At 36.6% G+C, this 26,606-nt stretch overlaps 1 protein-coding gene across 10 annotated transcripts in view; it reads left to right on the top strand.

Moving 5' to 3' along the window:
* The window catches only part of LOC124798640 (FK506-binding protein 5), a 218,372-nt gene that overhangs the window by 127,937 nt on the left and 63,829 nt on the right, over positions 1–26,606 (top strand). For all 10 annotated transcript variants that reach the window (XM_047262127.1, XM_047262128.1, XM_047262132.1 and 7 more), the window contains one exon: positions 13,715–13,843. In XM_047262127.1, coding sequence (XP_047118083.1) covers positions 13,715–13,843 — 129 coding nt within the window. The remainder of the gene's footprint in view (positions 1–13,714; positions 13,844–26,606) is intronic.

Raw genomic sequence — 26,606 nt, forward strand, 5'->3', positions numbered from 1 at the left:
CAGTTTAACTGTACAGGTGTGTGTGGGGGGGGGGGGGGGGCGCGCGCGTGCATGCGTGCGTGGGTGTGTGTGTGCATGCGCCCTCTACCTTGAAAAAGAAGATTTCATCCGAAAAATAGCAAGCAAAGTTATCAGTCTCGTTTGCATACCTGTCAATTACTCAGTACCTCTACTACCCAGTGAGTTGTTCCTTTTCTTAATATTTAGTGATATCTTGATTTGTGAGTTTCTCTCACTGTGGTGCAAAATGGGCTTGAAAGTCTGCATCAGAAGACATTTGACACAAAAAGGGAAAGAAGGAAGGTTTTAGGCAGAGGTAGAATATTAAAAAGAAATAGCAGAGGGTGCAAATGACTCTCTGCTGATCAAGGAGAGCGTCCATGCAGTGCTTATCCAAAGCTAAATGAAGCCCAAGAGCTCCAAATGCCATAGTGGTTATTCAGAGTGTTCTCAGAACATTGTTGCGGCCGGCCGAAGTGGCCGTACGGTTAAAGGCGCTGCAGTCTGGAAACGCAAGACCGCTACGGTCGCAGGTTCGAATCCTGCCTCGGGCATGGATGTTTGTGATGTCCTTAGGTTAGTTAGGTTTAACTAGTTCTAAGTTCTAGGGGACTAATGACCTCAGCAGTTGAGTCCCATAGTGCTCAGAGCCATTTGAACCATTTGAACATTGTTGCATCTGTATGTACAAAACTGCTTTAGTTGTAGTCATAACATTTTCCTATCTGTTTATCTGGGAATGACTGCACTGAATTGACATAGACAACAATTTTCGGCCAAACCAGATATTGTGGAGAGTTTCGGAGAGAGCTGTAGGGAATAGTTGACAAGAACAGGGGAAAGGATACAGTAGAAGAAGAATTGGGTAGCTTTGAGAGATGAAATAGTGAAGGCAGCAGAGAATCAAGTAGGCAAAAAGATGAGGGCTAGCAAAAATCCTTGTGTAACAAAAGAGATATTGAATTTAATTGATGAAAAGAGAAAACATAAAAATGCAGTAATGAAGCAGGGGAAAAGGAATACAAACGTCTCAAAAATGAGATCGATAGGAAGTGCAAAATGACTAAGCAGGGATGGCTAGAGGACAAATGCAAGGATGTAGAGGCATATATCACTAAGGGTAGATAGATACTGCTTACAGGCAAATTAAAGAGACCTTTGGAGAAAAGAGAACCACCATATGAATATCTAGAGCTGAGATGGAAAATCGGTTTTAAGCAAAGAAGGAAAAAAAGAAAGGTGGAAGGAGTATATAGAGGGTCTACACAAGTGCAAGTTACTTGAGGGCAACATATTGGAAAAGGAAGAGGAGGTACATGGAGATGAAATGGGAGATATTATACTGAGTGAAGAATTTGACAGAACACTGAAAGATCCAAGTCGAAATAAGGCCTCGGGAGTAGACAACATTCCATTAGAACTACTGATAGCCTTGGGAGAGCCAGTCCTGACAGAACTCTACCATCTGGTGAGCAAGATGTATGAGACAGGTGAAATACCCTCATACTTCAAGACAAGTATAATAATTCCAATTCCAAAGAAAGCAGGTGTGAAAATGATCGAACTATCAGCTTAATAAGTAACAGTTGCAAAATACTAACATGAATTCCTTACAGACAAATAGAAAAACTGGTAGAAGCTGACCTTGGAAAAGATTAGTTCGGATTCCATAGAAACGTAGAAGCACATGAGGCAATACTTACCCTATGACTTCTCTTAGAAGGTAGATTAAGGAAAGGTAAACCTACGTTTCTAGCAATTATAGGCTTAGAGGAAGCTTTTGACTATGTTGACCGTAATACTCTCTTTCAAATTCTAAAGGTGGCAAGGGTAAAACACAGGGAGCGAAAGGCTATTTACAATTTGTACAGAAACCAGATGGCAAGTATAAGAACGAGGGACTTGATGCAGTAGCTGAGAAGGGAGTGAGACACAGGGTTGTAGCCTATCCTCAATGTTATCCAGTCTGTATATTGAGCAATCAGTAAAGGAAAGAATTAAAATCCATGGAGAAGAAAAAAAACTTTTAGGTTTGCTGATGATGATGTAATCCTGTCAGAGCCAGTAAAGAACCTGGAAGAGCAGCTGAATGGAATGGACAGTATCTTGAAAGGTGGATATGAGATGAACATCAACAAAAGCAAGACAAGGATAATGGAATGTAGTCAAATTAAATCAGGTGATGCTGGAGGTATTAGATTAGGAAATGAGACACTTATAGCAGTAAATGAGTTTTGTTATTTGGGGAGCAAAATAACGGGTGATGGTCGGAGTAGAGAGGATATATAATGTAGACTGGCTTTGGCAAGGAAACTGTTTCTGACAAAGAGAAATTTGTTAACATCGAGTATAGATTTAAGTGTCATGAATTCCTTTCTAAAAGTACTTGTATGGAACTTAGCCATGTATAGAAGTGAAAAATGGATGATAAACAGTCTAGACAAGAAGAGAGTAGAAGCTTTCAAAATGTGCTGCTACAGAAAAATGCTGAAGACTAGATGCATAGATCACGTAACTAATGAGGAAGTACTGAACAGAATTGGGGAGAAGAGGAATTTGTGGCACAACTTGACTAGAAGAAGGGATCGATCAGTAGGACACGTTATTAAGGGATCACCAATTTAGTACTGGAGGGAAGAATGGAGGGTAAAAGTCATAAAGGCAGACCAAGAGATGGATACACTAAGCAGATTCAGAAGGATGTAGGTTGCAGTAGTTACTCAGAGATGAAGAAGCTTGCACAGGTTAGAGTAGCATGGACAGCTGCAGCAAACCAGTCTCTGGACTGAAGACCACAACAACAACAAGGACTTATAAATATTATTTAAATTTAAGCAAACTGCTTTTACTTAACCATGGCTTCGGTTTTGACAGCCAGAGGAGTGAACTAAGCAGGGATGATGCTACAATGTAGGTATCAGTTGAAGAGCCCATTGAAGAAACTGCCTAAGTTACATTTTGTACATATTTTGGGAGAGGAAATTTGAACTTTCAAGGGAAAAAAAAAACCAACAACATTCCAATCGAGGGTAACCAACATAATTATAATGTCTTAATTTAATGATTGTAGAGGAACTAAATTAGAAAAAATAACAATTGAAATTATGTGATTAGAAAGGCAAAGCATGCAGAGAAAGTACATTGTTGCCATGAAAAGATCGTGGTATATCCATCACTGTGTTAGGCTTTTGTCTCGTCTTTGGGTTGTCTAGCTTTGGAGGTTTCTTTTTCTTAGTCTTAGATTTTGGTTCATTATGTGGTAGATTGGCAGTGATCACAAATCTGTTTAAACTCTTGAAGGTCTGCATATTTCTCATAAGATATTGACAGGAACTCTGAAAATATACCCTTAGAAATAGTTATTTGCAAAAATTTCTTGATTTACCTTACAAAAAGTTTCATGTTACAAAACACTTACTATGAATATAATAGAGGGAAACATTCCACGTGGGAAAAATATATCTAAAAAGAAAGATGATGAAACTTACCAAACAAAGGCGCTGGCAGGTCGATAGACACACAAACAAACACAAACATACACACAAAATTCTAGCTTTCGCAACCAATGGTTGCCTCGTCAGGAAAGAGGGAAGGAGAAGGAAAGACAAAAGGATATGGGTTTTAAGGGAGAGGGTAAGGAGTCATTCCAATCCCGGGAGCGGAAAGACTTACCTTAGGGGGAAAAAAGGACAGGTATACACTCGCACACACACACATATCCATCCACACATACACAGACACAAGCAGACATTTGTAAAGGCCTTTACAAATGTCTGCTTGTGTCTGTGTATGTGTGGATGGATATGTGTGTGTGTGCGAGTGTATACCTGTCCTTTTTTCCCCCTAAGGTAAGTCTTTCCGCTCCCGGGATTGGAATGACTCCTTACCCTCTCCCTTAAAACCCATATCCTTTTGTCTTTCCTTCTCCTTCCCTCTTTCCTGACGAGGCAACCATTGGTTGCGAAAGCTAGAATTTTGTGTGTATGTTTGTGTTTGTTTGTGTGTCTATCGACCTGCCAGCGCCTTTGTTTGGTAAGTTTCATCATCTTTCTTTTTAGATATAAAACACTTACTATTATATACTTGATAAGTCCATAACAATTTGTTAGGACCCTAGTGTTGATAGGCGTGACATCTATTTGTAGACTACCTAACGTTCCAGATCTACTAGTTTCCAGGTTCCATCGTAAGTAGTCCTGTATTCAAACAGCTTTTCCTGCTTCAAAACCAGGGCTTCTCTGAGCGGTCTTTTCTTGAAAGAACACTTAGGTTCGTAACACACTGTTAGAAAGGTTGTCCGATCTCATACAATTTCTTGTTAAGCAGGAATGACTTTGTAAGACCTTGGCTTCACCTTTTGCAGTTTCAAAAGCATTAACTCAGTCTTTTGGTAACTCTGCTGTAGTTTTCTTTTTCTCAAACCAAAGTTGAATTTGCTTTTAAATATTTTCCGATATGTTTCATTTGTAACAGATGTTAAGAATATTTTCCTTCATTTAATTCAAGGCATTTTGTTATTGATGGTTCTTCTTCTGGAAGGTAAATTCTGTTTGTCTTTTCCATGCTGTAGTGGCTTTTTCTTCCCTTAAACGCACCTGTGTGGTTTATAAAGGCTGCTTCCTTTTCGTTGAATTGTTTCCAAGGCTGTTTATCATGATGCATATTTTGTCTTTGGGAGATTCTAGTATCCTTCAGAAAGCCTTTTGGTAACAAGAATTTCGTTCTTGGTATCATTTCATTTGATTAGTAGTATATAATGGAAAGATTTCTGTTTCCGTTGTATTGTAAGAATCAAATGAAATGATAACTTGAATGAAATTTTGGTTTATGTAGGAAGACAGATCATTCCAGTTACCTAAGAAATTAAAGCTCTTCTCATTCATGGGGTTTGATTTATATGAAAAACTTCAACAATGGGCATTTACAGTCACTGCCTAACTCGTCACACATTCTCCTGAGGTCTCTACAAACATTACCAATTCCTCTCTCTTTAGCTGATTGATTAACTGGTGGCTTCTCACATTCATCTTGTGATGATCCACACATTTTAAAGATCCTAAGAAGACCACACTATAATTACACTTCAAATTAAACAACATTACTCTAAGGCAAAACACGGAGTAAGAAACTCAACTGGTGATGTTAGCGTTCACAAGCCAACTGCTCGAACACATGTAATGCAAACAGTGAAACCTTGGACTTGCCTCATTCTTTCTGTGTGAAGACAGACTTAGAACATTCTTTCCATTACCACTGTAGTGAAGCCTTATGTATCTCAGTGACTTATCACAATATTTAAAAATCATTTTAACTGCCTTGTAGTACCAATGGCTGGCCATCAGAACATACCATAAACTCATTTCTGAATTAAATGGATTTACCTCATTTTTTCCACGGTGCCCTCAATTAATAAAACAACATTTAGAAAATGAAAACAGAAAATGATTCCCAAGTGGTGATTACACTAGCTGTTGGAAAAGTGCCTATAAAAGAAAACTAAAAATGGGGAGATATTTAGATTAGAGAATCTACTATAGGGAATTTAGGAAAATGAAAAGTTATATTAAAAAAGGATGACAGTATAATAAGTGAGGTTGAGTGTAGGTGATGGACACAAAAATTACGGAAATCTATTCATGCACCATGCGCTAGTTACAGATTTGAAGCAAAATTGCTGTACCAGACAATGAACAATATTTTGATTTTTTGCTAGCCCGGTTGCAAAATAATTTCAGATGTATGTCTTATTCTTCATTCACACAAGGCATTTTTGAAAAATACCAAGCACCAAACAAGTTTTTTTCCCAACTTTATAAAAACAATTACTTTTAGAAAATTTGGATAAAATAAATACATAGAACTAGTTTCAGAATGGTGGTATCATAATAGATAACTTGCACTGTTCTGTAACATTATCATGACCATTCATTGGTACCTTGAGTAAATGTTTTTGCAGCAAACAGAGGCTAGGCTACTTGGAAATGAGTCAGGTGCTGATAAGTTCTCATGAGTATATGTAGCCAGAAATCTGGGGAATTTATGATCGGGGAAGTAGTATGAGATAGTTTCTTTACCGACCACATGCAGACAATCATGTCATTCACCGATCTGGATGGATTACAGTGCTACTAGAAATTCTATAAAGTGGTCCAGGTCTCATCTCTTTAACAGGAAAGAAAGATTTCAATAGGAAAAAGTTCTATGTTAAGATATAAGTCCTCATTCAACTGCAAACTTGTTGCATAAAGTATCCCATCTTGTGGCTCTCACATTTTGTTCTGTGTATTTATGACCTTTCGTCACCTATATTACAAGACGCTACTACTACTACTACTACTACTACTACTACTACAACTACTAGTACTAGTACGCTAAGTTTGGGCTTTTTGCAGATGACACAAATGCCACAAAAATTGGAAACTTAGTATAATTTTAAAAAGAGCTTTTAATAAAGCGTTACCCTAAAATACCTAAAATAAAGGCAACCACCCACCTATAGCTGACTGATGTGTGGCACATAGAAACACACAACAGAAAATTATTTATACTAGCTTTTAAACTTTTAAGCTTTCTCTAATCAAAGTAAGCACATTCACAAGCACAACCACACAGATACTCGCACACACATGCTTGTGGCCATGACAGGACTGTCTGTTGATTATCGATAGTAGTTGCCTGGACAAATCGAGGCAATCAGGTGAAAGGAAAGGACACTTGAAACAAGGTGTTGGTGTTGGTGTAGTATGATGTAAGCCTTTTCCACAGATGGCTCAGCAACTTCACAGTAAGGCTTATGGAGTTCATGGGGTAGAGCATATGAGAGATAGGGAGAGTGAGGAGTGAAGAAGGGAAAAATGGAGGGAGGAAAGAACAGGAAGGTGGAGATGAGGAGGAGACAGGAATGGAAGAAACAAAGGGAGGGGGTGGAAAAGGGGGCAGAAGAGGAGAGGGCAAGGATGGAGTGAAAGAGAGAGGCTGGAGAGGGGTGGGGCAGAGAGCAGGGAGAGTGGTTGGGGGGGGAGGGAGGGAGAGAGAGAGAGAGAGAGAGAGAGAGAGAGAGAGGAAATACCCACTGGGGAAAGGGGGGAGGGTCAGTGAGGAAGAGTGGTGGGAGAAGGAAGTACATGACTGGATGGGAAAGGAGGAGTTTGAAATGATTTAATGAGATATTTTGTTGATAAATCATTGTCATTAGAAGTTTAAAACACTTACTATTTGCAGTACCGAATCTGCTGCAGAATTCCACCCAATTTATGCATAAAATATGAGGAGATGTAGATAGAAAAGACTGGCACTGTGAGACCCTTCATATGATGGCTTGATAAATTCAAGGAGCATGCCACAGAACGGCAGACAGAAATGACTAAACAAATATTTATTTGGAATGCAAATGTTGCCATTCAAAGACAATATGAAATAATAAAATGAAATACTTTGCTTACTTATATACCAGAATATAGTATAGAATAATATTTTGGAATAACTCAACAGGCCAGGCTTAAGTTTTTTGAAATGAAAAATTTGCAATGCAAACTATTTGTGGTGGGAATTGTGCATGTGCTGTCTATTTCTGATGAAGGCCTGGTTGGCCGAAAGCTCACTTTGACAGTCTTTTTGTTGTGCATATCAGTGACTGAACGTCTCCACTATATAGTGAGTAGCAACCATCCTTTTCATAATATTGTTACATTCCATCCTGGATTTTCCATTGTTAAATGAAATTTATTGTAGATAATAGCTGCATTGATTGAACTGCTCAGTTCTCAGAATCAGCACTGGATATAAGAACAAGAGATATAATGTCTTTAAATCACTTGCTTTGGTCCAGGAAACTATCCACTGTTCAGGAATATAGCATTCATCTTTTTCTTAGCAGAATCAGTTGACATATATGTTAATAATAATATCACATAATGGCAATTCATTGTAATACTTGATTTCCACAATAATATGATCTTCGTGATTAAGCCCTAGGAACATCTTAAAAATGTTGTTTTCCTAGGGCTACAGTAGCTTAGAAATTATCTAGTGCGCTTAAATGTTCAAACATTTAAATAACAGTCACATGATGGTTGAAGAAGGTAAACGTACATTTATAGTATTTGTAGATTTACAAAAGCTTTTGACATTGTTGACTGAACTACAATCTTTGGCATTTTGTAGATAGCAGGTATAAAATACAGGGAGTGGAAGATTATTTACAGTTTGTACAGAAACCGGGATGCAGATACAAGTGGTGAAGGACATGAAAGGGAATCCATAATTAGAAAGGGAGTGGGCCAGGGCTTTAGCCTCTCCCAGATGTTATTCAATCTGTACTTTGAGCAAACTGTGGTTGGAAACCAGGAGAATTTTGAAAAGGAAGTTAAATTTCAGGAAGAAGAAATAAAAACTTTAAGGTATGCTGTAGAAGTTGTAATTCTATGACAGAGAGCAAAGGACTTGGAAGAACAGTTGAACGGAATGGATAATGTTTCAAAAACGGAGTAGAAGATGAACATTAACTAAAGTAAAACAAGGGCAATGAAAAGTAGTTGAACTGAATCAGGTGATCCCAAGGGAATTACATTAGAAACTGAGACACTAAATGTAGTAGATGGGCTTTCCCACTTTGGTAGCAAACTAACTGATGATGGCTGAAGTAGGATGCAGACTGGCAGTGGCAAGAAAATAATTTTTGAAAAAGAGGAAATTGTTAACATTTCATGTCAATTTAAGTGTTAGGAACTCTCTTCTGAAGGTATTTATCTGGAAATAACATCATATAGAAGTGAAACATTGACAATAAGCAGTTCAGGTAAGAAAAGAATAGAAGCTTTTGAAATGTGATGCTATAGACGAATGCTTAAGATTAGATGAGTAGATCAAATAACAACTGAAAAAAATACTGATTTGAATTGGGGAAAAAAGAAATTTATGGCCCAACTTGGGTAGACAAATGGATCAGTTGACAGGATACTTTCTGAGGCATCGAGGAATTTTCAGTTTGGTATTGGAGGGAGACCGAGTCTTGAGTAAAGTAAGCAGATTCAAATGGATGTAGATTGCGTTAGTTATAGTGGATGGAGAGGCTTGCACAGGATAGTCTTGCATGGGGAACTGCATCAAACCCGTATTTGGACTGAGACCACAACAACAACAACAAAGTGACATGTTTTGTATTAATAATATGAAAATATCTTGTGACATATTCCACATACTTCAGGCAAAGTTGGGATGCTTGTCTCATGTAGTGTTATTAATAGCACACAGTGACACATATGCAGCAATAGTGGCCATTTACAGCATTTTATCTAAAGTACTCAGTAACTGGTTTATCTTATTTTCACTCAGATAAACATTGTTGAACCAAGTGTTAATCTCCTCGTGTAGTACTTATCTTCTTAGATTTCTGAAGAGACACTATCCCTTATTTTTGTCTGTATTATACCTACAATCATTTTCACAAGTATGTGGTTGGGACAAAGATTTTTGGACTGATAGGATCCATTACATTGTACTGGACGACAAATGTTTCACATGAGTGCCCAGAGGAAACATAATCAGAGCGGCCAATTTTCTCATTATAAATAAATGATTTACCAAAGACCATCAGCAACAGATAGACATTGTACACTGAATGATGCTATACTTCCAGTCTTCTAAATGCAGTCGACTTAACCATTTGGCATGTGGCCTGACTCAAACTTGCCAACATATGTAAAGGAGACATTGGCGAAATACAACAGAAAGAACAAAAAGAAATAAGAAAAAATTTAAGTCTCAAATACAGACTAAGAGCAAAAAAGTGTACTAACATTTGTTTGGTTATGATAAAATGCAGACTAATATTCTATTGGTATTTCAAAAGAAAGAAAATCGCCAAATTAGTGAGACAGTTTGTAGAATTGTGTGAAACTTTTAGAAAGGTTAAAATTGAGGTGGTGAAATGGATTGCAGTAGTAAAAGACCTGAAAAATCAGGGATAACACAAAATAAAATAGAAGATAAAAAAAATTACACAGAAAGTTCTGTACTAGACTGTTAACCAGACAGAAAAACTTAAGGAGACTGGAACCACTGAATGTGGAGATTGAGTGAGTTCATTATGAAAAATCAAAGTAATATGAGCACAAAGAAAGCCTAAGAGGAAAACTGGAAATGTCCTTTGGTGCCTGTTGGACCATGCAGAGTGCAACAAACCTTATTAGTAGAGGAGAACCTCCAGTTTTTGTGGCGGGAAAACATAGAAGTAAATATCAGTGATAGTAGAAGTTAGAATGAAGCCTGGAAGTGTGCTCCTCTAGCCTAATGGTAGACATAACTACTTGTGTAAAGCAGGAAGTCTAGGTTTAAGTCCTGGTCTGCCCCAAAGTTTCATGAATCACAGCATATTCATTATATTGTAGGGTCAGCATTTCTGAATGATTTTCACTGATGTCATGATGTTACATCATGACATCTTTATGGGTTCATGCCTGCTGATCCATTCATTCATTTTAGCATTAGTAATTCAATTTATTACTATTTTAGTTGTTTTTCTTCTTTTTCATTAGAATATTATTTATTTTTGTGTATCTGACATATCCCACATCCTTGAGGATTGCACTATGGATAAAACAAAGTATTTAATATAAAAACTTTCCCCTGATGATAACACTATCCCTCACCACCTTTTATTCTTCCAGCAGTGTTTGTGGAATGTTTGTTTCTGCTATTTCACACAAAACATGCTGACATCCACATATCCTCGGATACTGATACTACCACTCATCAGAGAAGGCTGTAAGCTGCAGTCTAATGTCAGTGTTAAGTTCAGAGTCCCATGCAGAGCAGTGTTTGCTTACTGATTATCTGACCATCCCTGGTTCATTCAGATGGTGAGTTATTGTGGTACAGCATGTTGGTCAGTCTTTTTGCAGTATCATAGTCAAGATCCACCTTAGATGTCAGTAACACATGGAGCTCCATAGTTTCCACAGTGGTTATACACAATGCTACTGTTTATTTGCCCTCAGTACACACTTTTTCACACAATGCAGTTCTTATAAAAATTTGATTCAATAGGGTATGTATTTTTATGAAAACATAACAAATGCTGCAAATATTTACTCCTTGTACTGGAATACTAGTTCTGATCAGATGGTACAAGTAAGTACTAGTACTAAATGACATTAAGATGATATCATGGGAAAACTAAAATTACTAATGATTAGGAAAAAATTAATAGAAAACAAACAAAATACTGGCTGCAATATTCTGTACAACAATTATAAAATTAATTTATTTGTATATAAATATTTATTATTTGTAATGGCCGTTCTTGCAGGAAAACAAAGTTCAACAAAAAAAGAAAATTCCATCAAAAGGATAGAACTATCATAGGTACAGGACATATTGTAAGAAATATTATCCTGTACTGAGGAAAGTAATACAGAATTTAAACCTACATATAACATCAAAAAATTAACAATTCTGGCAGTGAAATTAAACAGACATGATGTATAGCTGAAAGGGAAACTTGGAATTCAATTATGGAACATGAAGAATGAGTTGTTATGCTTTTTTATATCATGTTATCAAAAGCATGTGCTCCCATATATATTTTTCCCCATTCCCATCATTTCCTCTGCTGATAAGATGCAGTGTGATTGCAACGTGGATACTGCAGAAGTATAAAACATAATCTTCATCCTTTGACTTGTCTTCATAATTGTTTATATACTGATCAAAACAGTTAAGAGGGACAACATTTTAAACATCTGTATTATTTTTTTGGGAGTGTTTGGAGTGAAACAGACTTCTGCACTGGGAAATGAAACCTTTATTTAACATAAATGTATGTATCCTGTTCTCGTTTCATCACACGTGTTGGTGCTATAACCAGAAATTCAACACAATGCCATAAACCAAAGTGGAAACTCCTTCACGTAAGTCACATAAGGTACAAAAAGAAACATTTCAGTAACTGATAAAGGCTTTCTCATCTTTGAAGCGTGCTCCTAACAAATCTGCAAACATTTTCTTGTGGATTTTTTTTCCCACTCCTCAGTAAAGACCTCTGCAAGTTCTTTCAGTCTGAGGTGCTACAAGACAGATCCAAAGTTGTCTGCTCAGCATATCCCATAAATACTCAATATGATTGAGGTCAGGACTCAGAGCAGGCCAGTCTAATGTTTGAATTATAAGGTCCTGTAAAGTTTCCATGATGGCTGCTGCCAAATGCACTCTCACATTGTACTCTTACGGGATAAATTGGGGATCCATTACAACTGCAGTGGACATAACATGACCCAGTACAATCTCGCTGATGTAGCTTTGAGCATTAAGTAGGCTTCTGAGTATCTGAAGGTCCGATCAGCCATCAGTTGTGATGGCATCATCACACCATGCCTAAGCTGCAGCCAAATCAGTCCATTTCCTGAATTGCTGCTTTAGTATAACATCCACCATGAGGACAATATATCCATGTAGTCTATTGAACCATGTTAGACAAAAGTGGGACTTGTCTGTAAACAATAAATTGTTCCAGTGACACAGCTGCCTGTGCCTATATTCCTCGGCAAATTAAAGTGAATCTCTCTGCAGTGAACTGAGGAATGTTAAACCGGTCTATCAGAGTCTGTTGCATATTGTTTGGTCACTGACACTGCAGTTGCTGCTCTTACATCATTTTGTCATTTTGTAGGTCCCTGGTACTCACAGTGCACCAATGGACAGAACAATTAACTACATATCAGTTGTCTGAGGCTGATATTTTCTCTTTTTTTTCCTTACCCTGGCTTTCTTGCTTATGTACCAGTTTTACAAAATCACTTCTGAACCCTTCCAACAACAGATGAAGCCATGTTACGCTCTGTAGACTCTGCAGTAATGTCACTGTTCGAACATGTTCTGCCTCAGTCAGATGCCTCGGCAGACAGAGACAATGGTCACATGTGTGTGTGTGTGATTTGCTTTTGTGTGAATATGTATGTGTGTCCAATTCAGAAGAAGGTATTTTGCTTCCGATCAAATTCTTGCCCCTCTAATTATTTTCTGCAGTGAATCAGTGCTTCATTTTTTCTTTTAATATTTGTAATGAAATACTGCATTAACACAAAAGAAATTAGATTGCTCTCATTATTAAGAAACCATTTGTTGGGGCATCTTGGTGGACAACTGTTTTTCAGATTTGAACTATGTACTTACATTGTGACAAGTTTCAAAATCAGTTAGTGCAGTGACAATGGACAAACTGTTTATGACAGACATGTTCTTGTGCACTTCTGAAAAATAATGTGTAAGAGATTGAGACAAAGTAAGTGAGACCAGTGCTGCAAATTTGTATATTTACCAAATGTGTTTAACAGTGCTGGTTGCCTTCAAAGTACAAGCCATCAGAGTCTTTCCTTCTTTTGTTCAAAACATTTCTGCATGTTGTTTCCTGTGAGGCTGAGCAGGAACTTTCCAGTTTTAACAAGAATGTGTCTGAGTTGATTGATTTCAATGAAAGCTGCTGTGCATAGGGATGTACTTTAAGCAAGCGCTATTGTGGCATGACAGGTAGTTCCTTAGCAATGTGATGATTCTATTTTAATTTGTGTTGAGGTAGTAGATGAATAAATTATGTGTTTAAGTCCTTTGTAGGAAAGAAATGCATTCTCTCTTTTCAATGTAATATAGGGTGTATCTTTAAATGCAAGAGCTTCAGATGTTGAGAACTCTGTTGCATTTATGGTGCTTAACTTTTCAGATCAAGTGGTAAGCGCAGATACTGAACAGCTGGGAGATCGGATTGCCACAGAAATCTCCATGCAGCAACTTGTTAATGATGCACATCCTGGGGGAGATGAAACACCTACCACCACAAATTATACTACTGGTATGTTTTGAAAAAATTTTCAGTATGTTACATTGCCTATAAAACTTCACATAAAAGTAGTATATCATGATCAAAATATTAATAATTCACAACAGGACCCAGTGAACTTCAGCAAATATGTAGGTATAACAATTTGCAGGCTTGTGGAATAAAATGGACTCATAGGCTCAGTCATAGCTACAGCAAGTAGCGGGAGTAAGTTCATTGGTAGGATACTGGGAAAATGCAATCAGTTTATGAAAGAGGTGGCTAATAAAACACTTGTGCAATATTTCCTAGAATACCAGAAAGAGCTAACAGTGGACACTGAATGTATGTGAAGAAGGGCAGCACAATTTTTCACGAGTTTGTTTGACACAGTCAATGCCTTCACTGCATGATAGCAATGTCAAATTTACCAATGACAGTGCTACTAAAATGAAGTCACTAGACATGGTTTTCTGAAATTCCTCCACCAAAGAAGATGCAGTAAATTTCTCAGGATTGAAATCAGAACATCTGCCAATGTGGGTAATTTAGAAGTAGATACCCTCGGTGTAGTGATGCAACTTAAATCACTTAATAAAGGCAAGTCAAACAGCTGCTTGCTCGGCAGTAGATCAGTACTTAGAAAGACTGGGAAGTTGCACAGGTCACAACAATACAGGAAGTTGCACAGGTCACACCAGTACACAAGAGATAAAATAGGAGCGATCTGCTGGGTTATAGTTCCATATCATTGACATTGATTTTCAGTGGGATTATGGAACCTGTACTGTATTTGATCATTATGAAATGCTTTGAACAAAACGGTGTATAAAGGCTTTTGACACCGTTCCTCTTAGTGGTTTGTACTTATATTGCATGCCTATGGAATATTGTCTCATTTGTGTAAATGAGTTAGGAGAACAGCCCTCTTACAGTGTTTGCAGACGATTCTGTCATTACTGTCTGGTAAAGGTATCAGAAGATCAAAATCGATGGAGACCCTTAAAAGCAAAGGGATATATATATAACAAATGTTAGTTTTGAGTAAATGATCAAAATTGAGACACTCTGGAAAATTCCATGAACAACTTAGAGAAAAAATAATTATTTCCATATTATTGAAGCACTATTGCCTACCTTTCCCAAAACAATCAGTGCTGAATTTTGTCACTTAGTAATTTTTTATTACCAGCTAGAAATCATGGTTCACACTGACATTAATAGGAATGCTTTAATAGCATGCAGTAACTTAATACTGTTGAACATGATTATGAGTCTACTCAGAGTCTGTTTTGAACATGCTGTCGTATTTATTTTCTGAATAACAATCAACTTCTTCATGATTTTGATTAAGTGGTTTCAGTGCTCTTACAGCTTCATGGTGTGAATGGTTCAAATGGCTCTGAGCACTATGGGACTCAACAATTCATGGTGTGAATGTTTGTGGTAAAATTCATGATGTGCTGATGACACAAAGGGAGGTAGAGTCTGTAGGTATCTGTACTTCAGATATTTTAACTCAGGGGTTCGTTATTTACTTCTAGAGCAGGGAAGACACTGATATTTCTGCCGCAACAAAGTGATTTCTTGTTAGCAACAAAGTGCACTCTTGTTATTGCCATTTTGAAAATCTTCTCACCCTTTATTGAGAGATTCTTTGTAAAACAAGATGAAGGATGACTCCTTTTGAAAGTGCAACCTCTGCATTTTTCCCAAGCCTCTCACTGAGTCCCTGAGATAATCATTGAGTCCACTTAATGTAATGAACTTGTCGTCTGTCGTCTAGACTATCTTCAATTTTCTACTGGCCTTGGAAATGAAGCAATGTCCACTCATCAAGTACAAAACTCCAAAGATATTTCCTGGCAACATTTTCAGTAATTCCAAAATCTTGGTCGTATTACATATGACCAGAAATCATGGATTTTGATCTACAGTTTCAGTTTGTATATTCTGGGTTATGTAATACCAGAACTTTACAATGTATTAACTTGTATTTTGACCCCTAGCATTGTCCTTAAAAGCTGTGATATGTTTAACTGATATGGGCAATCTACTTATAGCGTAAAAAACAGGAAGCAATTTCTTGGCACCCATGAGCAGCTTAACTTCAATGCCAAAGGCACATTGTTGCAACAGCAGAGGCTAAATTGTGTATACAAAAATTGTAGGTCCATAGCTGTCTTGCATAACATACTGTGCTGCTAGAAAGCACAGATGTAGGTACTGTCTTCTGTAGGTCAAAACATATTTCTATTTGCAGACTCTCATATTTTGAACAATTCTTTTGCCCTGTATTTTACTTCTCTAGCTGCCAATGCCTTACGCAAATGTAATTCCTTTTCAAGAGTCAGTGTCTGGACATTTTTGGGTACCCATGAACTATCAAATTCTGCAGCCTATCACAAGTCACAGAAGTATGAATTCAAGGAGTGTGGAAGGGCAGAGTGAAGGCCATATTGAACAAAAATCTGGAGTAACTCTCTTTAACAGGTGGTAAATAATTTTCTGCTTGACATTCTTTATCTAGTTCAGATGTTTTTGTTCTATTTAGCCTAGGTTCCAAATGTTTAATGTTAGGAAATTTCTTTTTACTATAATGATGGCTATATTTTAGAAATGAGTTTATGTGATCCTCAACAGTATGAACTTGTTCATCAGTAGTCTTATTTCCTTTTTTTGGGGTGGGGGGGTGGGAGGGGGGGGGGGACTTCTGTGGGAGATCTCTCAGGCAAAATATTGGTAACATATCAGCAAAAAAACTTCTTACATACTCGTTATCATTTTAGATTGTAAGTACAGCTTACTTTTTGCATGCATGGCATCTCTCTCTCTCTCTCTCTCTCTCTCTCTCTCTCTCTCTCTCTCTCTCTCTCTCTTTTGCGTCATTGGCTATTGAAAAGTTAATGAATGATGTCTGGGGATCCCAGATTCCAATATTCATCAAATATTTGTTGTCTTACATTTAAATCTGCAATTGTGAACATACAGCCATACCCTCTTGTGTTCATGAATTTTCCCTTGCAAGTCTGTATATTGTTTCCCATCATTTTGAAGCCTATAACTTTTATTTATTTTTCAGTTTTTTGGTCTTCATAATCTCTTTGTTCCCTTTTGGTGTGGTGATTCAGTTCCAGTAGATCCATCAGGTTCAAAAGTTTAATCATCATCAGTGTCTGCAAAAGAAATAAACAGTATTATGCATCCTCTATTCTTAAAAATTTTCTGGCCATATACCTTTAATATATACAGTATACTGTATTCCAGACGCTATCACTTAGTTGTAAAATAGCTAGTGATAGATATTAATAAATGTACCTTACTTATTCAAGCCGAAGCTGCCAGAGTTGGTGGTCATATGTGCATGAGGTATGCTTGCTTTTGTGAATGAATGGTGTGTTTGTTTCTCGTTCTTTTTCTGACAAAGGCTGTGGCTGAGAGCTGATATGTAAGTGTCTTATAATTCTGCCTGTCTGCACCTAAATGTGTCATCTTTATGTGGTAAGTAGCACACTGTCATTTCCTACATTGTTGATATCCCAACATCGAGTTTCCGTTACTCAGTAATAAATTAGTTGTAAATTTATACATAGTAAAATATTTCAGAAAAACATGACAAAACACTTGCGATCACTTAAATTGAGATTCTGTTCTTTTTCTTCTATTTCAGAAGTTTTCCACAGATTCGCACCTATTTTTTACAGTTTAAAAACATTTATAACTCTAATGAATTGTGTAATAAATAAAAGAACAACAATGAATCACAAATAACCAATATAATAATTTTAAATTAAATAGCTTCTGCTAAAAACTCAGCCATGAAAACAGAGAGCTGTTTGGTATCATTTGGTAGCCAAGATATACAAGTCCACTTATATACCCTTTGACTTCCAAAGGAAATAAGAGATTATCTTAGCAATTTTCTTTTCAGTCACCAGATGTCAGAACCAGACTGATTATTACTTGTATCTATTAGCCACACAGATTTGTGTCTGCTTTAACTACTGAAATCTACACTTAATTCAAAAATTAAAAATTTGTCACTTATACTCCTTGGCTTCTAAGGGTCTCGGTTGAAAAATGATTTAGATGAGATTTCTACATGGTGTGAAAATTGACCCTAAATAATGAAAAGTATGAGTTCCTCCATGAGTGAGGAGTAGGGGGAGGGGGAGGGGGGGGTTATTTCCATCAAATTTCAGATACAAATTTAAAGGTTGGCAATTAAAATAAATACTTAAGGATTACAGTTATGTTTTATTGGCAATGGGCAAATGGGCAGATGCAACATACAACATATCCATAGAGATACTGCCTACACTAGTCATGTCCATCCTCTTCTGGAGTACTGCTGCATAGTTTGGGATGCTTACCAGATAGTATTGAGAGGAGAACATTGATATAACTTGAAGAAGAGCAGCTTGTTTTGTATTATCATGAAATAGGAGAGTGCATCACAGGTATGATGAGTGAATTGGGGATGATAATCATTAAAACAAAGGCCTTTTCATTGCAGCAAGATTTTTTCATAAAATTTCAATCACCTGCTTTCTCCTCCAAATGTGAAAATATTTTGTTGACTCCCAGTTACATCATATCAAAACGAGATAAATCAGAGCTCACGAGGAGAGATTTAAATCTTCATTTTCCCCACATGCTGTTTGTTTGTGAAATGGTCAAGAAATAGTCTGAAAGCGATTCTATGAACTCTCTGCCAAGCACTTAAGTGTGAAGTGCGTAGTAGTTGTTTGGATGGCAACCCATAAGAGAGCAAAAATAGATGCTAATTATCTCTTGAATGCCGTTATTAAGTGAGAAATTTTGGGCATACTGCAATGCCCTATGTATTGGTCCCATAAGGGCTACAAAGGCAAGATTAGACTAGTTACAACATAATCAAAAGCATTTAAGTGGTCATTCTTCCTGTGCTTCACCCACAAAAAAATTGAAAGAATAATATGTGGTAAAATATGATGTACCACCTAAAATCCTCTTCACAGTAGTTTTCTGTGTGCACTTGTTGATGTGTAGGCTTTGTAACTCTTTGTGGTACACTTTCTTCAACACTTGTGCTACACTGAAGTAATCATATAACATTGCTGTGTTGCCTTCTTTTCAATCAGTGAAGTGGCATAACATTGGTGCCTGAAATCTGGGTGGGCCCAGTACTTTAGGGGTCACATAGAAAAGCAAATAAATATTACATAATTATTATTAAGATTAAAAGAATATATAAAAAATAAAAGTTCATACAAGAATAAATACAGAAATAGGTAATAGATAAATAGTCAAACCAAATGCCAGTCTTCACAGGAATAGTCAGATCAATATGATTTGGTAGACTTGCCAATGTGGAGTTGAGTTTACCACAGCTGTAAGAGTGTGTAAACAGTGCTTGTCTGTAACATCTCTCTTAACATTTGGTCTGCAGCATGTCTCTCGATTGTCACAAAACTGGTGCATATTAGTTGTCACGAAACAGTGACAACAATGAAAATTTATACTAAAATATTACATTTATGTAGAAAATTTTTCTTTTTGGATGTGCAGTGTACCTGAGATTGACATATGCACATTTTTTCTTAAAATTCAACTTTTGTCACATCTTTATTTGACATCAATGTCAATTATCCAATAAGATGATATGGTGTAGTAATGATCAGTCAACAGCCAACTCAGTTTCAAAGGAGCACTCTTAATGGGAAGTTAAGAATAGATATGCTGTTAAATGGTGTAATATCTTCCAGACTTGATAGTTGACTTGGACAGTTCAGCGTTTCAATTGAGAATTAGAAAAACAACAAACAAATTAGTAAAAATAAGTTTTTTTTCTTCTCTTCCTAGAGCAGTGCTAGCTCAGTGGTTATAAAAGTTTGCTGTGTCACAAGTTCGTGCACTTTGCATGTGAAAATAGGTAACAGCAATTATGAAACCAAAAAAGTTTATTATAACAAAATTGCCATAAATATAATTAGGCCTATTAATACTGCAGATTATTCAAATGGTCATGCAGATTACCAGTTAGATGGAGACACCAAATCTGAAAGTTGTTTGTCATACAAAATCCTTATCAGGCAACAAGCCCATTTCCCAAAGATGCTAAGCAGGAAAGCAGGTCCTTCACATTGACAGTACAAAGAATTTGGAGAGAATGGTTGTGTTATTCATCTAAAAATGACTGTTTATTGTAAACCATGGTGGCTCTTTGGAGGACAGAAATCATTTTCAGCTTGAAGGGAAGAGATTGGTGGTGGCTAATCAATAGTGCGGCACAAAACTAGTTTGTGCGTTTGAAGAAATGCCTCATTTCCAGTTAATACTGTGACAAAACCACAATTGATGCAGTTATAGATTTGGAATTAAAGAAACGTGAGAATGTATGGAAACAGGTCCTGCAGCCCATTGCAAATGTGACATTAACATTAGGATCCTGTAATATAGCTTCCCAAGTGTGTAGAAACTGAAAATTCAAATAGTGGTAATTTTCTAGCAGCTATCGAACTTCTTCCAAATTAAAATCCACTGTTGTGAGGTCTAATAAGTAAACCAAAATTCACACAAAAATATCTTAGCCCTTCTACTCAGAATGAGTTAATAAAGTTCATACCTTTTGCATCTGAAAAAGAAATTATTAATGACATTAAAGCTTTACCATTCTTTTCTACCATTACAATTACAAAAAGAGGACAGTTAACTGAGATATTTAGATATGTACAGTTTCATGTGATGTCACTGGAAAGCCTTGTGACAGGAAGATAAATGAAAGCTTTTTAGATTTTCGTGAAATAATAGATCAAAATACATTATTAATAGAAAAGGAAATACTATGTGCAGTAAACAATAAGGGACTTTTGTTAACTAAATGCCATGGTCAGGGATATGGCAGTTGTGCAAATATACCAGACTTACACAAAGGTGTGAGAAAGAGAATTCAACAAAGAACTGCCAGAAATGTGCATTATTTAAATCTATTACTTAATGATGCTGCATGTGGAATTCAAGAAGTCAGGTCCCTTTGTGACACAGTAGAAATGTTGTATCTTTTATTGAGTCTTCGTATTAAAATATGGGAACTTTTGGTATGTTTTTGTATCTTAAAAAAGCTTTACCCAACACTTTGGTCTTCGAGATGTCAGTCTGTTAAACCACTTCATTATGTTTATGTTAATGTACAGGGTGGGGCAAATAAAAGTGATCCAAGGAATAGAGTTCCAGGGAACAAGGAAACACAGCAGAGGAAAGGAAATACTGTACTAACCTGACCATAGTAGATGTTGAAATTGAGCACTATTCTTCTCTTGGCACATTTGGGCCCTAGTCAGCAAGGTGCTGATGGCAGATTGAACATGGACTGCAGGAATTGTTGCAGTCTTATCCGAAATGTTCTACTACAGTTCTTGAAGACTATGAGGGTTATTACGATACACTTTAGACTTGAGAGTCCCCATGCAAAGTAATCACACACTGACAGACTAAGTGACCTGTTTGCCCCACCATGTACTTAAGGCTATGTCAAGAATAAGATTGCCGTATAAGAAAAGAGAAGAAAAAGAACAAGCAGCTGTTTTGAAAAACCAATTAGCGAAATTTGAATTCATTTTTCAGATAGTGAATGCACAAGTTTAGAACCTCAGATTATGCAGTCAAGAAATGTAGAGCTTGATAAATCGTGTTGTTCTCTTATTGAGAATGCAGCTGATATTTTCTCTTGCTGTTGAAAGAATTTTGAAGTTGCAAGGTCATCAGCTACGTCTTCAGCAAATAATTTGGGCATTTCACCACAATTTGGAGATAAAATAACTAGAAAAGTGAAAAAACGTTGTGACGTATTCTGTCGGGATGAGCAGCTAGTGGATAAAAATATGTATGTCAGAACCACTGTTGTTAATCGCTGTTTGGACATTGTTGTAGTCCAGTTAAAAAACAGATTTGAGGATATGCATAATGTTAACCATTTCTTCAAAAAAAATTGTCTAAAATTTCTAAATTCAGCATCTGACAAAGTGATTTACAATGCAGCAGTAATTCTCCAAATGGATATGAGGAAGATGTATCCAGTTAATGCCCAGACCAGCTATCAGCTTTTAAAAAGACACTGAAGAAAATTTTAGCCACATCAACCTATGCAGTTGGCTTACCAAAATATTAGTAATACAGATCTGAATCATAGCTGTAGTCGTTCCATATTCATGCACAGTATTTTATGTGTTTTTAACTGTTCCTGTTACTTCTCTTTGGTTAAACACTCATTTTCGAAGCCCAAACTTATCAAGAACTATCTGCAGAATTCTATGGCCCAAGACAGATGTAATGAACTCAGCCTCCTCAGTACTGAAAGAGCTAGATCCTTTGATGTCAGTAAGATCATCAATACCTTTGCATCACAGAAAGCAGGCCACATGGTCCAGTTTTACTAGAGATCAAAGTAAGTACAGTCACTTTTTTAAGTGTGTGCATTGAACAACAGATGGAAGTATAGGCCTGTGCTTAATGATATTGAGTGTCAATCACTATAACGTATTAAATTTTTTATGACGGTATTAATAATTTTGTTTGATACTTTGAAAACAGGAAACAAAACAAATAATCCCTTGTTTATATTGCATGGGATTGTAAAACACTTTGCATCAAATTTCTACTTTTGCTTGCTGTAATCACGTTATATTACTTACTGATAGGTTATACATTTTATTTTAGAGAATGTGAATTTTTATTTTTGCAGGCAAGCCAGTATTGAATATGTTACACCTCTGATCCTATGTGTTTGAAAACAAAAAGATCAAAGTGGTGATATCAAGCAGTGGAAGAGCCAGGATGGAATAATGACAATATTATGACAAGGATAGATTGCTACTAACCATATAGTGGAGGTGTTGAGTCGCAGACAGGCACAACAAAAATACTACTGGTTGTAAGCTTTTGGGCAAAAGGCCACCTCCTGAGATAGACGACACACACACACACACATACACACACACACACACACACACACACACACACACACACACATATTCACACAAATGCAGCTCACACACACATGACCACTGTTTATGGCTGCTGGGGCAAGACTGGCAGTGTTAGTAGCCTTTTGTTGTGTGACTTAACATCTCTGCTATATAGTGAGTAGTAATCTATCCTTTTCATAGTATTGTCAGATTGGTAATAGTCAGGTGTCATTACATAAGTTAGCAAACATGTTTTTGAGTCAAAACATTGCATATCCGGTTATCGCATTGAATCTGTTTTGTGTAACTGTGAAGTTATCTTGCTACAAAACAAACACGAAGAACTAAATTTGTGTTAATATCAGTGTGAACAATTTTAGAAAACTTCTGTTCTGTGGTACCGTATTCAGAAGTACTGGTGTGAGGAGAAGAAAGTGGGCCTGATACTGTGATTCATGCAGTTAAGACAGTTAAGCAGATTCTTATTTTCTGAAACACATAGTGTTCTACCATTCTGCTCAACTGTGATTGCCGAAACATGTCCAGAGCTTACATTAACATAGCATTGATTATTGTGTCCAACCTCATCTAGATAACATTTGCTGACCTCAAGCTCGCAAGCTGTCCAGTGCCACCAATTCTTTGTTACAGTGTTGGAGCTGTGTGTGTTTTAGAGAACGGAAATTTTAGTTTCACTGCCTTGATCATAGTGGCCACACAGTTGCACACACACACACACACACACACACACACACACACACACACACACACACACACACACAAAATTTTCGCTATTGTGCCCCCATTACCACACCACTGACCTACCTTTCCTGTCCACCCCAACATAACAATTCACTGTTACCCTCTACAGTTCTTATAATACCACAGTCAATCTTGCTGCAGCAAGGCCAAGGATAGTTGGTAGCAAGCAATGTTGTGTCCACTGAAATGTCTGATTGTGACATACAGTTAATTCATAACTGTGTTCATATAGTGCATTGGTAGTCAACCTGGTCCTTATCCATTTTCATTAGGTTTTCATTAAATTTTGACATAAAGTATTTGGTTGGTAATTATTTCTGTATGCTTCAACTTTCTGTAACTCTGCTTTATAAATTTTAGAAAGTAAAGCTACTTACCTACTTTATAAATCACTATTGCTGTGGAACCAGTGGGTGGTTCAAAAAATTTATTACTAACAGACACAAAAGTGGATGCTAGGTAAAAAAGTTTGACTACCACTGATATAGTGCATTCACAAGAGCCACAGATAAGATCACATAAAGACAGTAGAATACTTGGAAGTAATTCTAAGCCACAATTCTATCACTCTAAGTAGTGTAAATAATTAGACAATCTAAATGTGTTTCCATGGTCTCTTAATAACAAATGTATAGTTAAACATTGATCCATTTTATTTTTTATGTAACTAGTGGTTATAATTAAAGTGTAATTCTCACAGAGGTCCAATGTGGGTCGTAATTATCATGTGGCTGCAAAACTTGATGTTACTGCATATCCAGTTTACCCTGGAAAAAAATTAATTCAAATTTTGGCCATCAGGTGCAAATCTGGCATTGCACAGTCTCCTGTCAACATCTCTGGTGCTCATATTGAACAAATTGTGTAATCAATGGTTAATAATAAAATCAGCATTATGCCTTTCACACTTGTTTGACCTTTTCATTCATGTCCCATGCCTAATCCATTACATATAGAAACATTTCTATATGTCTTCCTTACGTGCTCATTACCAGATTCTCACCTGGTGGCCAAAACTGAAACTAATTTTTTTTTTTCAATATAAATCAGATTTGCATTAATGCATTAAAATATCTACCAAATTTTGCTGCCACACAATACTTATGGCCCACACTGGACCTCTGTGAGTAGCTGTACTCAAATTATAATCACCTGGTAACACTGATCATGCTTAATATGAACAGGTGAAACATTGTTTACTGAAAATAATAATAAACATTCAATCGTAAAAGACAGATAATGTTTATTAACAACAACATGGGAAGAATAAATTGCTACTCACCATGTGGAGGAGGTATAGAGTCACAGGCAGACGTTATGGAAAAGACTATTAAAATGTTAGAGCTTTGAGACAAAATCATTCTTCTGCAGTAAAAAATACATTGCCAAAGAAGGACTTCATGTAAAAGTTTTAATATTTTTGCAGTCTTTTGCATTGTGCGTGTCTGCAACTCAATGCCTCCTTTATATGATGAGTAGCAATCTGTTCTTTCCATATTGTTATTGTCATTCCGTCCTGCCCTTTTCATTGTTAAATAATATTTATTCATATGTGCATGATAAATGTAACTAAAGTAACAGCTGAGGAAAACAGATGCAAATATTAATTCCATCCTGCACTTTCCATCGTCAAATAATATTTATTCATATATGTGTGATAAATGTAACTAAAGTAACAACTGATGAAAATGGATGAAAATATTAATTATATTTTTACATTTTCTTTGCATCAAAATTAGATAACTGTGTGATTACTTTTAACAACAATGTTTGTATCGTCTAGAATTTCTGGGCACAGTGACACCACTGGGTGAGGTAACTACTGGGTGCAGTGAATGTAAGAAAGAAAAGGAGAACGGAAAGGAAGCAAGATAAGAGTTAAGTGTCCTATCAAGAATGAAGTAATTAAAAAACAAGAACAAGCTCAAATTGGGAAAGGTGAATGAAAATCCACCATGACTTTTTCCAATGAACCAGCCATGGATTTTCCTTAAGCAGTTTGTGGAAACCATGGAAATCCTTAATATGGATGGCTGGAAGAGGATTTATTCTTGTGAGCGCAGCCCCAGTGTCTCATCATAGCAACACCTTGCTCTAGAGTTTTACTCAATCCTTTGATTGAATTGTACCAAAGATTTTCAATAATTGTATTATTATTATTATTATTGTTGTTGTTGTTGTTGTTGTGGTCTTCAGTCCTGAGACTGGTTTGATGCAGCTCTCCATGCTACCCTATCCTGTGCAAGTTTCTTCATCTCCCAGTACCTACTGCAACCTACATCCTTCTGAATCTGCTTAGTGTATTCATCTCTTGGTCTCCCTCTACGATTTTTACCCTCCATGCTGCCCTCCAATGCTAAATTTGTGATCCCTTGATGCCTCAGAACATGTCCTACCAACCGGTCCTTTCTTCTCGTCAAGTTGTGCCACAAACTCCTCTTCTCCCCAATTCTATTCAATACCTCCTCATTATTTATGTAATCTACCCATCTAATCTTCAGCATTTCGAAAGCTTCTATTCTCTTCCTGTCCAAACTATTTATCGTCCATGTTTCACTTCCATACATGGCTACACTCCATACAAATACTCTCAGAAACGACTTCCTGACGCTTAAATCTATACTCAATGTTAACAAATTTCTCTTCTTCAGAAACGCTTTCCTTGCCATTGCCAGTCTACATTTTATATCTTCTCTACTTCGACCATCATCAGTTATTTTGCTCCCCAAATAGCAAAACTCCTTTACTACTTTAAGTGTTTCATTTCCTAATCTAATTCCCTTAGCATCACCCGACTTAATTCGACTACATTCCATGACCCTCGTTTTGCTTTTGTTGATGTTCATCTTATATCCTCCTTTCAAGACACTGTCCATTCCGTTCAACTGCTCTTCCAAGTCCTTTGCTGTCTCTGACAGAATTACAATGTCATCGGCGAACCTCAAAGTTTTTATTTCTTCTCCATGGATTTTAATACCTACTCCAAATTTTTCTTTTGTTTCCTTTACTGCTTGCTCAATATACAGATTGAATAACATTATTATTAATTATTATTATTATTATTATTAATTGTATTGTTATTATTGTGC

The sequence above is a fragment of the Schistocerca piceifrons genome, chromosome 5 (assembly GCF_021461385.2).
Source record: "Schistocerca piceifrons isolate TAMUIC-IGC-003096 chromosome 5, iqSchPice1.1, whole genome shotgun sequence".
Lineage (NCBI taxonomy): Eukaryota > Metazoa > Arthropoda > Insecta > Orthoptera > Acrididae > Schistocerca > Schistocerca piceifrons.